This window comes from Salvelinus namaycush, chromosome 20 (genome assembly GCF_016432855.1).
Source record: "Salvelinus namaycush isolate Seneca chromosome 20, SaNama_1.0, whole genome shotgun sequence".
Taxonomy (NCBI): domain Eukaryota; kingdom Metazoa; phylum Chordata; class Actinopteri; order Salmoniformes; family Salmonidae; genus Salvelinus; species Salvelinus namaycush.
Genome location: NC_052326.1, coordinates 29,208,605 through 29,224,073, shown reverse-complemented (window position 1 = coordinate 29,224,073; position 15,469 = coordinate 29,208,605). Strand labels below are relative to the sequence as shown.

Here is a 15,469-nt window from a genome sequence, read left to right as displayed (position 1 = left end):
GACAGGAATAAAGAACTCTTCGGGAAGAAGGAAGGTGGTGGTGTATGTTTCATGATTAACATGGTGTGATTGTGATAACCTACAGAAACTCAAGTTTTGTTCACCTGACCTAGAATACCTCACAATCAAATGCAGACTGTATTTCCAACCAAAATAATTATCTTTGGTTATAGACACAGCCGTGTATATTCCCCCTAAATCCGATAACACAACGGCCCTCAAGGAACTAAACTGGACTTGGTGCAAGCTGGAAACCACATATCCCGAGAGCGCATTTATTGTAGCTGGGGATTTTAACAAAGAAAATTTGAGGCAAACGCTACCATAGTTCTATCAACACATTGCCGGTACTACTCATGCTCTAAAAACGCTAAACCATTGTTACTCCCCCTTCCGGGATGGCTACAAGGCCCTCCCCCGCCCTCTCTTTGGCAAATCAGATCACGACTCCATTTGGCTTCTCCCTTCCTATAGGCATAAACTCAAACAGGAGTGCTAAGGTATTTTCAGCCCTGGTCTGACCAATCGGAATCAATGCTTCAAGATTGTTTTGATCATGCGGACTGGGATATGTTCCGGGTAGCCTCTGAGAATAACATTGACATATACACAGACATGGTGACTGAGTTCATCAGGAAGTGTATAGTGGATGTTTCCACTGTGACTATTAAAACCTACCCAAACCAAAAAACGTGGATAGATGGCAGCATTCACCCAAAACTGAAAGCGCGAATCACTGCATTTAACCATGGCAAGGTGACTGGGAATATGGTTTAATACAAGCAGTGTAGTTATTCAGAGTGGAGTCGCAATTCAACGGCTCAGAAACGAGACATATGTTGCAGGGCCTACAGACAATCATGGATTACAAAGGGAAAACCAGCCACGTCGTGGACACCGACGTCTTGCTCCCGGACAAGGTAAACACCTTCTTAGCCCGCTTTGAGGATAACACAGTGCCACCGACTTGCTGCCCGCTCCCAAGGACTGTGGGCTCTCGCTCTCCGTGGCCAATGTGAGTAAGACATTTAAGCGCGTAAACCCTCGCAAGGCTGCCGGCCCAAACTGCATTCCTAGCCGCGTCCTCAGAGCATGCGCAGACCAGTTGGCTGGAGTGTTTATTGACATATTTAATCTCCCTCTATCACAGTCTGCTGTCCCCGCTTGCTTCAAGATGTCCACCATTGTTCCTGTACGCAGGAAAGCAAATGTAACTGAACTAAATTACTATCGCCCCGTAGCACTTACTTCTGCCATCATGAAGTGCTTTAAGAGGCTAGTTAAGGACCATAATCACCTCTACCTTACTTGACACCCTAGATCCACTTCAATTTGCATACCTTCCCAATAAATCTACAGACGATGCAATCGCCATCGCACTGCACACTGCCCTATCCCAACTGGACAAGAGGAATACCTATGCAAGAAGGCTGTTCATTGACTGTAGCTCAGCATTCAACACCATAGTACACTCCAAGGTTCATCATTAAGCTCATGGCCCTGGGTCTGAACCCCGCCCTTTGCAACTGGGTCCTGGACTTCCTGATGGGCCGCTCTCAGGTGGTGAAGGTAGGAAACAACACCTCCACTTCGCTGATCCTCAACACAGGGGCCCCACAAGGGTGCATGCTCAGCCCCCTCCTGTACTCCCTGTTCACCCGTGACTGGGTGGCCACGCATGCCTCTAACTCAATCATCAAGTTTGCAGACAACAGTAGTAGCCTGATTACCAACAATGACGAGACAGCCTACAGGGAGGAGGTGAGGGCCCTGGCGAAGTGGTGCCAGGTAAATAACCTCTCCCTCAACGTCAACAAAACGAAGAAGCTGGTCGTGGACTTCAGGAAACAGTAGAGGGAGTGCCCCCCTATCAACATCGACGGGACCACAGTGGAGAATGTGAAAAGCTTCAAGTTGCACAGTACACATCACTGACAATCTGAAATGGTCCACCCACACAGACAGTGTGGTGAAGAAGGCTGAAGAAATTTGGCCTGGCCCCTACAACCCTCACAAACTTTTACAGATGCACAATAGTGAGCATCATGTCGGGCTGTATCACCGCCTTGTACGGCAACTGCACGGCCCACAACCGCAGGGCTCTCAAGGGGGTGGTGCGGTCTGCCCAACGCATCACCAGGGGCACACTGCCTGCCTTCCAGGACACCTACAGCACCCGATGTCACAGGAAGGCCAAAAAGACATCAACCCCCCGGGCCACGGCCTGTTCACCCCGCTATCATCCAGAAGTGGAGGTCAGTACAGGCCTCAAGGCCAGAAGACTGTTAAATAGCCATCACTAGCTGGCTTCGACCTGGTTACTCAATCCCGCATCTTAGAGGCTGCTGCCCTATGTACATAGACATGGAACACTAGTCACGTTTTAATAATGTTTACATACTGCTTTACTCATTTCATATGTACACTACCGTTCAAAAGTTTGGGGTCACTTAGAAATGTCCTTGTTTTTTAAAGAAAATATATTTTTTGTCCATTTTTAAAATAACATCATATTGATCAGAAATACAGTGTAGACATTGTTAAAGTTGTAAATGACTATTGTAGCTGTAAACGACAGATACATTTTTTTTATTTTTATATCTACGTATGCGTGCAGAGGCCCATTATCAGCAACCATCACTCCTGTGTTCCAATGGAACGTTGTGTTAGCTAATTCAAGTTCATCGTTTTAAAAATCTTATTGATCATTAGAAAACCCTTTTGCAATTATGTTAGCACAGCTGAAAACTGTTGTGCTAATTAAAGAAGCAATAAAACTGGCCTTCTTTAGACTAGTTGAGTATCTGGAGAATCAGCATTTGTGGGTTCGATTACAGGCTCAAAATGGCCAGAAACAAAGACCTTTCTTCTGAAACTCGTCAGTCTATTCTTGTTCTGAGAAATGAAGGCTATTCCATGCGAGAAATTGCCAAGAAACTGAAGAACAGCGCAAACTGTCTCTAACCAGAATAGAAAGAGGAGTGGGAGGCCCCGGTGCACAACTGAGCAAGAGGACAAGTACATTAGTGTCTAGTTTGAGAAACAGACGCCTCACAAGTCCTCAACTGGCAGCTTCATTAAATAGTACACGCATAACACCAGTCTCAACGTCAGCAGTGAAGAGGCGACTCCGGGATGGTGTCCTTCTAGGCGTTCTTCAGTTCTTCTGTCCAGTGTCTGTGTTCTTTTGCATTTTAAGTTAATTACATAAACATATTTATTTATGTTTACATTACTTATTTTATTGATTTCCCACCATTTTATAAGTCAGAAGACAGCCATCCAGACCTTCCTAGGACCATGCTAAAATCCTCTGGTGGTTGGCTACATCATTACATCCATTTATTTCACTTCACTGCAACATTAGCTCAAAGGGGCGGTCCTTCAAAACATTAGCTCAAAGGGGCGGTCCTCCCACATTGCATATGCTCAGAACGACAAACTCGAGCCCTTTACATAGCCCAACTCTTCTTGTTTATAACTCTTCTTGTTTATAGGAGGCATGCACGCTGTTTAAATGCCCCAAATGTCGATTTAAACATTTAACAGATGATCATTAGTGACTATCACTAATGTCATGATTTATTTGGTAAAGAAGCTGAAATATTGTGGGCAGATGTTCCTAAAACAGATTATAATATGTCCATATATAGTTACAGAGTATGAATCATATTTGTACATGTCTTATTATACTTTTTTTGTGTACTTTTTCACAGACATAAATGAACAATTCCAGGTGAAAGCCAAAGGTCATAGCTTTCTAGGGGGGATGCCACTACATTAATAAAATATTGCCCTCTTGCTAGATTGTTGATTAAACCCATAGCGAAACATTGCAAAACGGCTGTCAGCTAAACTGTTTTAAATGTCAATGAGAAAACAGAAAAGTGTCATAATGTATTTTTTTGTAAACATCGTTTCTGAATTTCAAAATAATCCAATAAGTAATCATCTAGTTTTTGTAATCTGTAATATTTTTTGCTTGTAACATAACTGATTACAGCTACAGTGTTTTCGTAATCAGATTACATGTGACTGATTACATGTCACCAGTTACTCCCAACCCTGTGTGTGTGTGTTTGTAAGGACTTAGTTATTTGTTATACTACACAAAGTAATTCAGTGTGAGCTTCAAGTGGTTTCCAGTCTAATGTATTTAGGAGTGTGTTAAGTGGGATTCCCATCATGACCTCTGATGTGGCAGGAAGAGCTTGAAGAGTTTGACGTTCAGTCTGCTCTATGGGTTGAGCTAGTTCAGTAGTGTGACACACTATGCTACTGTAAACGCCTACAGATGCTGGATGGTGATTCACTAAACAGACCAATACATATACTCTGCCCTCTCTTCTTCTGTTACTCTGTACTGCCTATATATAAATGTAAACACATGTCATTTAATGGTTTGGAATTTTGGTAGCCTACAGTAGTTATGAAAGAATGTCTATGTTTGTTATGGCATCAGAACATGGATTTTTCCACCCCTCAACCCAGAGCAGGTTTGAGTTGTTCCCTAGTGGTCAGCGTCTGTTAGGTTTTTCGAAGTAGCTCTTCTGTTGTGCAGCACCTTGCCTCTTTTTGAGCAACCTTGTGGTGGAAAGAAGCAGCCCCTGTATGAGATAGTCATGAAGGAGAGGAGAGAATGAAAGAAGGCCATACAGAATATTGGGCCATCTTGCTTTAGAGCAATGATGTTAGGCCGTTTTCAACTACTCTTGCTTTCTTCACTGAGCATGGTATTTAGTTAGCCCCATTGATCTGTGACATGATGAGGTCCTTGTAGTGAAGTGAGGGGAAACAAGGCATGCAGTAGACTGTGTCCCTCCACACTCTGTGACCCTCAGAGGCCTCACTGACTAAAGGACCTTTGTGTTTGGCTTACAGTAGTGAGGACACACTGTGGGTCAGCTCAGCGTCTGACCACACTCAGTGTGTGTATTTTGCAACTCAGTGTGTGTGTCTAGAGTGTACATTTGTATGTGGATATGTATATAGTGTAACAGTTGTGTGTGTCTGTGTGCAGGTTGTGAAGATGTGGAGCTGGGTTTTCCCTGTGGCTGTCCTGCTGTCCTCAGTGCACCAGGCTGGAGCCCAAGGTAAACAATTAACCCTCTGCCTACAGAAGAACAACTACAGAGCCTTCAGAAAGGATTCACACCCTTTGACTTTTTCCACATTTTGTTGTGTTACAGGCTGAATTTAAAATTGATTACATTTAGATTTTGTGTCACTGGCCTCTATACAATACCCCATAATGTCAAAGTGGAATTATATTTTTAGAAATTTTTGTAATTAATAAAAAAAGAAAAGCTGAAATTAGTAAAATATTCAACCCCTTTGTTATCGCAAGCCTAAATACATTCAGGAGTAAAAATGTGCTTAACAAGTCACAAAATAAGTTGCATGGACTCACTCTGTGTGCAATAATAGTGTTTAGAATGATTTTTGAATGACTACCTAATTTCTGTACCCCACACATACAATTATCTGTAAGTTCCCTCAGTCGAGCAGTGAATTTTAAACACAGATTCAACCACAAAGACCAGGGAGGTTTTCCAATGTCTCACAAAGAAGGGTACCTATTGGTAGATGGGTTAAAATAAAAAGCAGACATTGAATAACCCTTTGAGCATGGTGAAGTTATTAATTATGCTTTGGATGGTGTCATTCCTAACTCAGTTGCCAAATAGAAGGAAGCCTGTACAGAATGCAAATATTCCAAAACATGCATCCTGTTTGCAATAATGCACTAAAGTAAAACTGCAAAAAATGTTGCAAAGAAATTAAGTTTGTCTTGATTACAAATCCAACACAACACATCACTGAGTACCACTCTTAATATTTTCAAGCATGGGGGTGGCTGCATCATGTTATGGGTATGTTTGTCATCGGCAAAGACTAGGGAATTTTTTAGGATAAAGATAAACGGAATAGAGTTAAGCACAGGCATAATCCTAGAGGAAAAGCTTGTTCAGTCTGCTTTCCAATAGACACTGGGAGACAAATTCACCTTTCAGCAGGACAATAACCTAAAACACAAGGCCAAATCTACACTGGAGTTACTTACCAAGACGACATTGAATGTTCCTGAGTGGCCTAGCTGCAGTTTTGATTTAAATCGGTGTGAAAATCTATGTCAAGACTTGAAAATGGCTGTCTAGCAATGATCAACAACTCATTTGACAGAGCTTGAAGAATTTTGAAAAGAATAATGTGCAAATGTTGCACAATCCAGGTGTGCAAAGCTCTTAGAGACTTACCCAGAAAGACTCACATCTGTAATTGCTGCCAAAGGTGATTCTAACATGTATTAACTCAGGGGTGTGAATACTTTTTTAAATGAGATGTCTCATTTAAATTTGCGAACATTTCTAACATATTTCACTTTGTCGTTATGGGGTGTTGTGTGGTGTTTTTTTATTGATTTAATACATTTTGAATTCAGGCTGTAACACAACAAAATGCGAATAAGTCAAGGGGTATTAATACTTTCTGAAGACACTTTCTATTCTAAGCCACACTACATTCAGTGGCCAGTTTATTAGGTACACCACCCCATTCACAAAAATTGTTCGCTCCTACAGACAGTGAGCCATGTGGCCGTGGCATTCAAGATAAATCAGTGTTACTGATTTACTGTTCAATTTAACATTAGAATGGGCAAGACAAGTGAACTAAGCGACTTTGAGCCTGGTATGATCGTCGGTGCCAGGCGCACCGGTTACAGTATCATAGAAACGTCTGGCCTCTGGCTTTTCATGCACGACAGTGTCTAGAGTTTACCGAGAATGGTGTGACAAACAAAAAACATCCAGATAGTGGCAGTCCTTTGGGCGAAAACAGCTCATTGATGAGAGGTCGAAGGAGAATGTCAAGAATCGTGCAAGCTAACAGGCGGGCCACAAACGGGCAAATAACGGTACAGTACAACAGTGGTGTGCAGAACGGCATCGCAGAACGCACAACTCGTTGGTCCTTGTCACGGATGGGCTATTGCAGCAGACAACCACACCGGGTTCCACTTCTGTCAGCTAAAAACAAGAAGCGGCTCCAGTGGACACGTGCTCACCAAGACTGGACAATTGAGGAGTGGAAAAACATTGCCTTGTCTGATGAATCCCGGTTCCTGTTGCGCCATACTGATGGCAGTGTCAGGATTTGGTGTAAGCAGCATGAGTCCATGCCCTCATGTGAGGGTGTGGGGAATGTTTTCTGGCACAGGATAGGTCCCTTGGTACCAATTGAGCAATGTTTCTATGCCCTGAAGAATTCAGGCTGTTCTGAAGGCAAAGGGGGGTCTGACCCGGTACTAAATGGGTGTACCGAATAAATTGGCATGCATGTCTGCACTAACTCTACTTGCTTCATCATGGTAGACTGCCCTACTGTAGCCCACATTTTAAACTCTCAGAGCTAGGATACAGAGACTCACTAATGCACCTCTCTTTAGGCAGGTGTAATAATGTTGGAGCAGCAGACATAGTCTTCCTGATAGATGGCTCATCAAGTATCGGCAGGGCCAACTTCCTGCAGGTCAAGGGCTTCATGGCTGGCATCGTCAAGCCCTTTACCAGCTCTGTTGGCCAATCAGGGATCCGCTTCGGGGCCGTGCAGTACAGCGACACCTCTAGGTCAGACACTGAGAGTCTTGTCTAATGTTTGTTTCTGCTAAAAATAATCTGTTTGTACAATCCTTTCACGTTAACCCCTCACTCTTCTTTCTTGTCTGTTACCAATAGTTTTTTACCCCCTTAATAATGGTGAATGTTTTTCCCCAGGCGATGCAGTAGTTTATTGTTCTGTGTTTTGTCCCGTTCAGGGTGGAGTTCTCCTTCACAACCTACCTGAATGGCACTGAGCTGGTCAGCGCTGTGGAGAATCTCAACTACAAGGGTGGCAACACTCGCACAGGTGCCGGCCTCAAATTTGTCGCTGACAACTTTTTCAACCCCACCTCCATCCGGAACGTCTCAAAGGTCTGACAGAGGGATAGAATGGAGTGAAAGACTGACTATATTTTGTCCTGTGACAGAACATGACATATTCCTCTCTCTCTCTGATGTAGGTCTGTATACTGATCACAGATGGAAAGTCTCAAGACAATGTAAGGGACCCAGCTCAGAAGCTGCGGAGTCTGGGAGTGGAGATGTTTGCAGTGGGTAGGTTTGGGAGGACAAATCAAATGAAAGTAAAACATTTTTTAACCTTTATTTAACTAGGCAAGTCAGTTAAGAACAAATTCTTATTTACAATGACGGCCTACCGGGGAACAGTGGGTTAACTGCGTTGTTCAGGGGCAGAACAACATATTTTTATCTTGTCAGCTCGGGGATTCAATCCAGCAACCTTTTGGTTACTGGCCCAATGCTCTAACCACTAGGCTACCTGCCGCCCCACACACACAGAATAAATGCTTACTTGCAAGCACTCCTCAACAGTGAGGTACAAATATCAATATCACAATAATCAAAGTCGAATATCAGTCAGATAACAAAATCGAAATATTAACATGTCACAAAGTTGTACAAAAATGAGATGTGCTATGTAAATTATGACAGTTATTTACAAGTAGTAAAGTGAATAGTGACTTGATTGAGCAGCTTAAATAAATAGTAACAGCAATGATGACCATAAGTGTGCATGTGTGTGTTTGTGTGAGTGTATGGGTTTGGTGTGTTGAGAGTCAGTGCAAGTAGTCTCGTAAGGTGCAGGTGAATAGCAAGCAGGTCTGTGCAGGTAGCCAGCTAGGGTTAGCTATTCAGCAGTTTTATGGCTTGGAGGTAGAAGCTGTCTCAGAACCTGTTGGTCGAGACCTGATGCTCCAATACCGTCTGACTTGCCACATTGACTCATTAATCCCGACCACAAGCCTCAGGCGGTATATCTTGATAGTGTGTGTACAGTATTTGACTGGTTGTTTATGTCTCTGTCAGGTATAAAGAGTGCAGACCAGACTGAGTTGGCTCTGATAGCCACTCCTCCTCAGAGGGACTACACATTCTTTGTGGGGGACTTTAAGCTGCTCAACACACTGCTGTCCCTGGTGGGCCCACGTGTGTGTTCCAGCTCAGGTGGAGTCTATGCTAGCGATGGTAAAGACACACTGCCATACATTACACTGGAACTTACTCAGCTCAGTACAATACATTACTGTCTATTACACAATAAAATCACCTCTCTATATTTATTTCCCTCATTGTCTTCACTCTCCTCCACTCTCCATCTCTTTCTCTCTTTTTCTGGCAGAGGCTTTCTCCGGTCCCTCTAACCTCCAGTTCTCAAGCCAGACCTCTGATTCGCTCAGGTTCCGGTGGACTCCCGCAGGGGGGCCTGTGAGTGGCTATGTGGTGCAGTACACGCCCCTTTCTGGCCTGGGCCAGCCAATTACAGCGGAGCTGCGTCAGGTGGGCACTGCTGGTATGGTGGGGGGGTGTGGTGCTCATTCCTGACTCAGGGGATGGGCAGCAGGCAGCAGCTCATACAATAAATGTGACCCAGATTCTAATAGCTCATTGTAGTTTTGGGAGCCTGCTACATGGCAGACAGAAAGAAAGGGATTAGGTTGAGTAGGAATATGTTTTAATGGGTGGATCTAGAGTTTGATTGAGTTTCTGTATCTGTGCAGATTAAACGTTGTCTGGAAAACAGTGAAATTCCCCTTCTGTGACTGTGTGTGTGTGTGTGTGTGCACTTGTGTGTAATCATGATTCATGACCATAATAATGAATGGCATAGATTAGTCTGTGAACATTCACCTGAGTCAAAGGATTTTACAAAACCTGTTGCTATGTTATGACATTGAATACCTATTTACAGCAGGAGCTTTGAATGTTGGCTTACATTTGTCAGAGGTGCACAAGTGCAATACTTGAGTTCCACAATCATGCTGGTTTTTGTGTCTTTGTAAAAAGGTTTGTCTAGAGAGTGCACACACACATACCTAGTTTCTCAGATATAAACCAGTATTTGGTCAAAAACCAGCTGACACTGCAGCCTTCTTGTGAACCAGAACTATGCACCCCTGTCTCCTGTACTTACCCCTCTCTCCCACCCTGTCTACCCCTGCAGGAGACAGTGTCTGCAGGTCAGAGGAGCTTTGTGGCCAGAGAGCTGAAGTCAGGGACAGACTACCTGGTGACGATCATCGCCCAATACCCCAACAGTGTGGGAGAGCCTGTCTCTGCCAAGGCACGGACCAGTGAGTACACAGAGAGGGTGGGACAGAGGGAGAAGGGGGCGGAGGGGTAGGAGAGATGAGATGAGATAATTAAAAAACAAAGCACGAATAAGTGAGTACACAGAGAGAGATGGAGGAAGGGGGGGGGATGAAAGTGGGGAGGAGAGAAGGAGAGTGACATTAGCTGTTGCAAAAGCAGCAGCTACTCTTCTTGGGGTCCACACAAAACATGAAATATGACATAATACAGAACATTAATAGACAAGAACAGCTCAAGGACAGAACTACATATGTTTTATTAAGTCACACGTAGTTTACATATCAATACATACACACAAACTATCTACAGTTGAAGTCGGAAGTTTACATACACTTAGGTTTGAGTCATTGAAACATGTTTTTCAACCACTCCACACATTTCTTGTTAACAAACTATAGTTTTGACAAGTCGGTTAGGACATCTACTTTGTGCATGACACAAGTAATTTTTCAACAATTGTTTACAGACAGATTATTTCACTTATAATTCACTGTATCACAATTCCAGTGGGTCAGAAGTTTACATACACTAAGTTGACTGTGCCTTTAAACAGCTTGGAAAATACCAGAAAATGATGTCATGGCTTTAGAAGCTTCTGATTGACTCAAATGATGTCAATTAGCCTATTGGAGGTGTACCTGTGGATGTATTTCAAGGCCTACCTTCAAACTCAGTGCCTCTTTGCTTGACATCATGGGAAAATCAAAAGAAATCAGCCAAGACCTCAGAAAAAAAATTGTAGACCTCCACAAGTCTGGTTCATCCTTGGGGCAATTTCCAAATGCCTGAAGGTACCACGTTCATCTGTACAAACAATAGTACGCAAGTATAAACACCATGGGACCACGCAGCCGTCATACCGCTCAGGAAGGAGACTCATTCTGTCTCCTAGAGATGAACGTACTTTGGTACGAAAGTGCAAATCAATCCCAGAACAACAGCAAAGGACCTTGTGAAGATGCTGGAGGAAATGGGTACAAAAGTATCTATATCCACAGTAAAACGAGTCCTATATCGACATAAACTGAAAGGCCGCTCAGCAAGGAAGAAGCCACTGCTCCAAAACCGCCATAAAAAAGCCAGACTACGGTTTGCAACTCATGGGGACAAAGATCGTACTTTTTGGAGAAATGTCCTCTGGTCTGATGAAACAAAAATAGAACTGTTTGGCCATAATGACCATCGTTATGTATGGAGGAAAAAGGGGGATGCTTGCAAGCCGAACAACACCATCCCAACCGTTTGGCACGGGGGTGGCAGCATCATGTTGTGGGGGTGCTTTGCTGCAGGAGGGACTGGTGCACTTCACAAAATAGATGGCATCATGAGGAAGGGAAATTATGTGGATATATTGAAGTAACATCTCAAGACGTCAGTCAGGAAGTTAAAACTTGGTCGCAAATGGGTCTTCCAAATGGACAATGACCAGAAGCATACTTCCGAAGAGGTGGCAAAATGGCTTAAGTACACCAAAGTCAAGGTATTGGAGTGGCCATCACAAAGCCCTGACCTCAATCCTATAGAAAATGTGTGGGCAGAACTGAAAAAGCTTGTGCGAGCAAGGAGGCCTACAAACCTGACTCAGTTACACAAGCTCTGTCAGGAGGAATGGGCCAAAATTCACCCAACTTATTGTGGGAAGCTTGTGGAAAACCACCCGAAACATTTGACCCAAGTTAAACAATTTAAAGGCAATGCTACCAAATACTAATTGAGTGTGTGTACACTTCTGACCCACTGGGAATGTGATGAAAGAAATAAAAGCTTAAGTAAAACATTCTCTCTACTATTATTCTGACATTTCACATTCTTAAAGTGGTGATCCTAACTGAACTAAGACATGGAATTTTTACTAGCATTAAATGTCAGGAATTGTGAAAAACTGAGCTTAAATGTATTTGGCTAAGGTGTATGTAAACTTCCGACTTCAACTGTAGGTCAAGTAGGGGAGAGGCATTGTGCTGTGAGGTGTTGCTTTATCTGTTTTTTGAAACCGGGTTTGCTGTTTATTTGAGCAATATGAGATGGAACGTAGTTCCATGCAATAATGGCTCTATATAATACTGTACGCTTTCTTGACTTTATTCTGGATTTGAGGACTGTGAAAAGACCCCTGATGGCATGTCTGGTGGGGTATGTGTGTGTGTGTGTCGACTATGCTGTGTGTAAGCTTTGTGTAAGTTGACTATGCAAACAATTTGGGATTTTCGAACCCATTAATGTTTCTTATAAAAATAAGAAGTGATGCAGTCAGTCTCTCCTCAGCTGTTAGCCAAGAGAGACTGGCATGCATAGTATTTATATCAGCCCTCTGATTACAAAAACTAGAGCCTGCAGAACTTGCTTTTTGGAGTGTGGTGTCAAAAAAGCAGAACATCTATTATGAACAGACCTCTCCCCATCTGTTTAACCATTGAATCTATATGTTTTGACCATGACTGTTTACAATCTAAGGTAACGCCAAGTAATTTAGCCTCCTCGACTTGTTCAACAGCAAACACAATTCATTACCAGATTTTTCTGAGGTCTAGAATTTAGGGAATGATTTGAACCAACTACAATGCTCTTAGTTTTAGAGATAATCAGGACCAGTTTATTACTGGCCACCTATTCCAAAACAGACTGCAACTCTTTTAAGGGTTTCAGTGACTTCATTAGCTGTGGTTGCTGATGCCTATATGGTTAAATCATCAGCATACATGGACACACATGCTTTGTTTAATTTCAGTGGCAGGTCATTGGTAAAAATAAAAAAGAGTATAGAGCCTAGAGAGCTGCCCTGTGGTACAACACACTTTACATGTTTGACATTAGAGAAGCTTCCATTAAAGAAAACCCTTTGAGTTCTATTAGATAGATAGCTCTTAATCCACGATATGGCAGAGGTTGAAAAGCCATAAAACATATGTTTTTTCAACAACAGGTTAAGGTCAATAATATCAAAGGCTGCACTGAAATCTAACAGTACAGCTCACACAATCTTCTTATTATCAATTTCTTTCAAACAATCATCAGTCATTTGTGTCAGTGCAGTACATGTTGAGTGCCCTTCTCAAAAAGCATGCTGAAAGTTTGTTGTTCATTTGTTTACAGAGAAATAGCATTGTATTTGGTCAAACACCATTTTTTCCAACAGTCTGCTAAGAGCTGGCAGCAAGCTTATAGGTCTGCTGTTAGAACCAGTATAGGCCGCTTTACCACTCTTGGGTAGTGGAATTATTTTGGCCTCCCTCCAGGCCGGAGGACAAAGACTTTCCTCTCTGCTCAGATTAAAGATATGACAGATAGGAGTGGCTATAGAGTCAGCTACCATCTTCAGTAGCTTTTCATCTAAGGTGTCAATGCCAGGAGGTTTGTCATAATTGATCGATAACAATAATTTTTCCACATCTCCCAAACTAACTTTACAAAATTCAAACTTGCACTGCTTTTCTTTCATTATTAGTTTTTTTATGCATGTATACGATGGTCCGTTTTACCTAATTTCTACCAGCATGTCACATGTGCAACCAGAGGGGAAAAAAACTATAGACCACCTTTACTCCACACATAGACACGTACTGTTAGGTTCTAATTCTCAGAGTAAATAACTCAACGGACACTATGAAAGCTTAACCAAGTTTAATTCTTCCCAGATGATCAATACAACTGCATGAGACAAAACATGTTTCCACCACCAAAAGTATATATACTCCAATTTAGGCACTCCTTCTCTCCAATCCTTACATCTATTATGGTTCGACAGGAAGACGAAGTAATAGGGTAATAAACCATAATTTCTCCCATAAGGGTATCTGACCTGACTTCAACCCCTCATTTGCCTAATCCACAGATGTCCATCCGTATCCCCTATAGCAATTCTGTGACTTCCTCCCGTCCACCCAGCACATTCCAAAGCTGGCTCCTACAGATAACCATTAACCTCTGATGTAAAAACCAGTCTCTAGGATCGCAATGTTCCAAGTTTAACCCAGAATCCAACAGTACAAAGCTCTCCCTCACCCTCCATTTGGCAAATCTGACCGTAATGCTATCTTCCTGATTCCTGCTTACAAGCAAAAACTCAAGCAGGAAGTACCAGTGACTAGAGCTGTTGCTATGCCCTCCGACGAACGATCAAACAGGCAAAGAGTCAATACAGGACTAAGATAAAATCCTACTATACCGGCTCTGACACTCGTCGGATGTGGCAAGGCTTCCAAACTATTACGGATTAAAAATGGAAACCCAGCCACGAGCTCCCTAGTGACGCGAGCCTACCAGACGAGCTAAATGCCTTCTATGCTCGCTTCGAGGCAAGCAACACTGAACCATGCATGAGAGCACCAACTGTTCCAGACGACGGTGTGATCACGCTCAACATTCACAAGGCCGCACTGCCAGACGGATTACCAGGACACATACTCAGAGCATGCGCTGACCAACTGCCAAGTGTCTTCACTGACATTTTCAACCTCTCCCTGAAGGAGTCTGTAATACCTACATGTTTCAAGCAGACCAACCTAGTCCATGACTACCGCTCCATAGCACTCATGTCTGTAGCCATGAAGTGCTTTAAAAGGCTGGTCATGGCTCACATCAACACCATCATCCCGGAAACCCACTACAATTTGCATATCACCCCAACAGATCCACAGAGGACACAATCTCTATTGCACTCCACACTGGCCTTTCCCACCTGGACAAAAGTAACAGCTATGTGAGAATGCTGTTCGTTGACTACAAGTCGTGAAGAGGTCATGACAATGCCTATTCCCCTACAGGAGACTGAAACAATTTGGCATGGGTCCTCAGATCATCAAAAACTTATACAGCTGCACCATCGAGAGCCTCCTGTCTGGTTGCATCACCACTTGGTATGGCAACTGCTCGGCATCCAACCGCAAGGCGCTAGAGGGTAGTGAGTACCATCCAGTACATCACTGGGGCCAAGCTTCCTGCCATCCAGGACCTCTATACTAGGCGGTGTCACCCTAGTCATAGACTGTTTTCTCTGCTACCACACGGCAAGCGGTACCGGAGCGTCAAGTCCAAAAGGCTCCTTAACAGCTTCTCCCCCCAAGCCATAAGACTGCTGAACAGTTAATCAAATGGCTACCCGGACGATTTGCATTGACCCAGCCTTTTTTAACGCTGCTGCTACTCACTGTTTATTATCTACGCATAGTCACTTTACTCCTACCTACATGTACATATACCTCAACTAACCTGTACCCCTGCACATTGACTTGGTACTGGTAACCCCTGTATATAGC

At 43.2% G+C, this 15,469-nt stretch overlaps 1 protein-coding gene across 1 annotated transcript in view; it reads left to right on the top strand.

The window, feature by feature from the left end:
• Window positions 1-7,431: 7,431 nt before the first annotated feature.
• The window catches only part of LOC120064745 (collagen alpha-1(VII) chain-like), a 100,484-nt gene continuing 92,446 nt past the window's right edge, over window positions 7,432-15,469 (top strand). Inside the window, exons 1-6 of the mRNA XM_039015360.1 lie at window positions 7,432-7,628; window positions 7,817-7,973; window positions 8,063-8,156; window positions 8,931-9,089; window positions 9,244-9,401; window positions 10,066-10,195. Of these exons, the coding sequence (XP_038871288.1) occupies window positions 7,432-7,628; window positions 7,817-7,973; window positions 8,063-8,156; window positions 8,931-9,089; window positions 9,244-9,401; window positions 10,066-10,195 (895 nt within the window). The remainder of the gene's footprint in view (window positions 7,629-7,816; window positions 7,974-8,062; window positions 8,157-8,930; window positions 9,090-9,243; window positions 9,402-10,065; window positions 10,196-15,469) is intronic.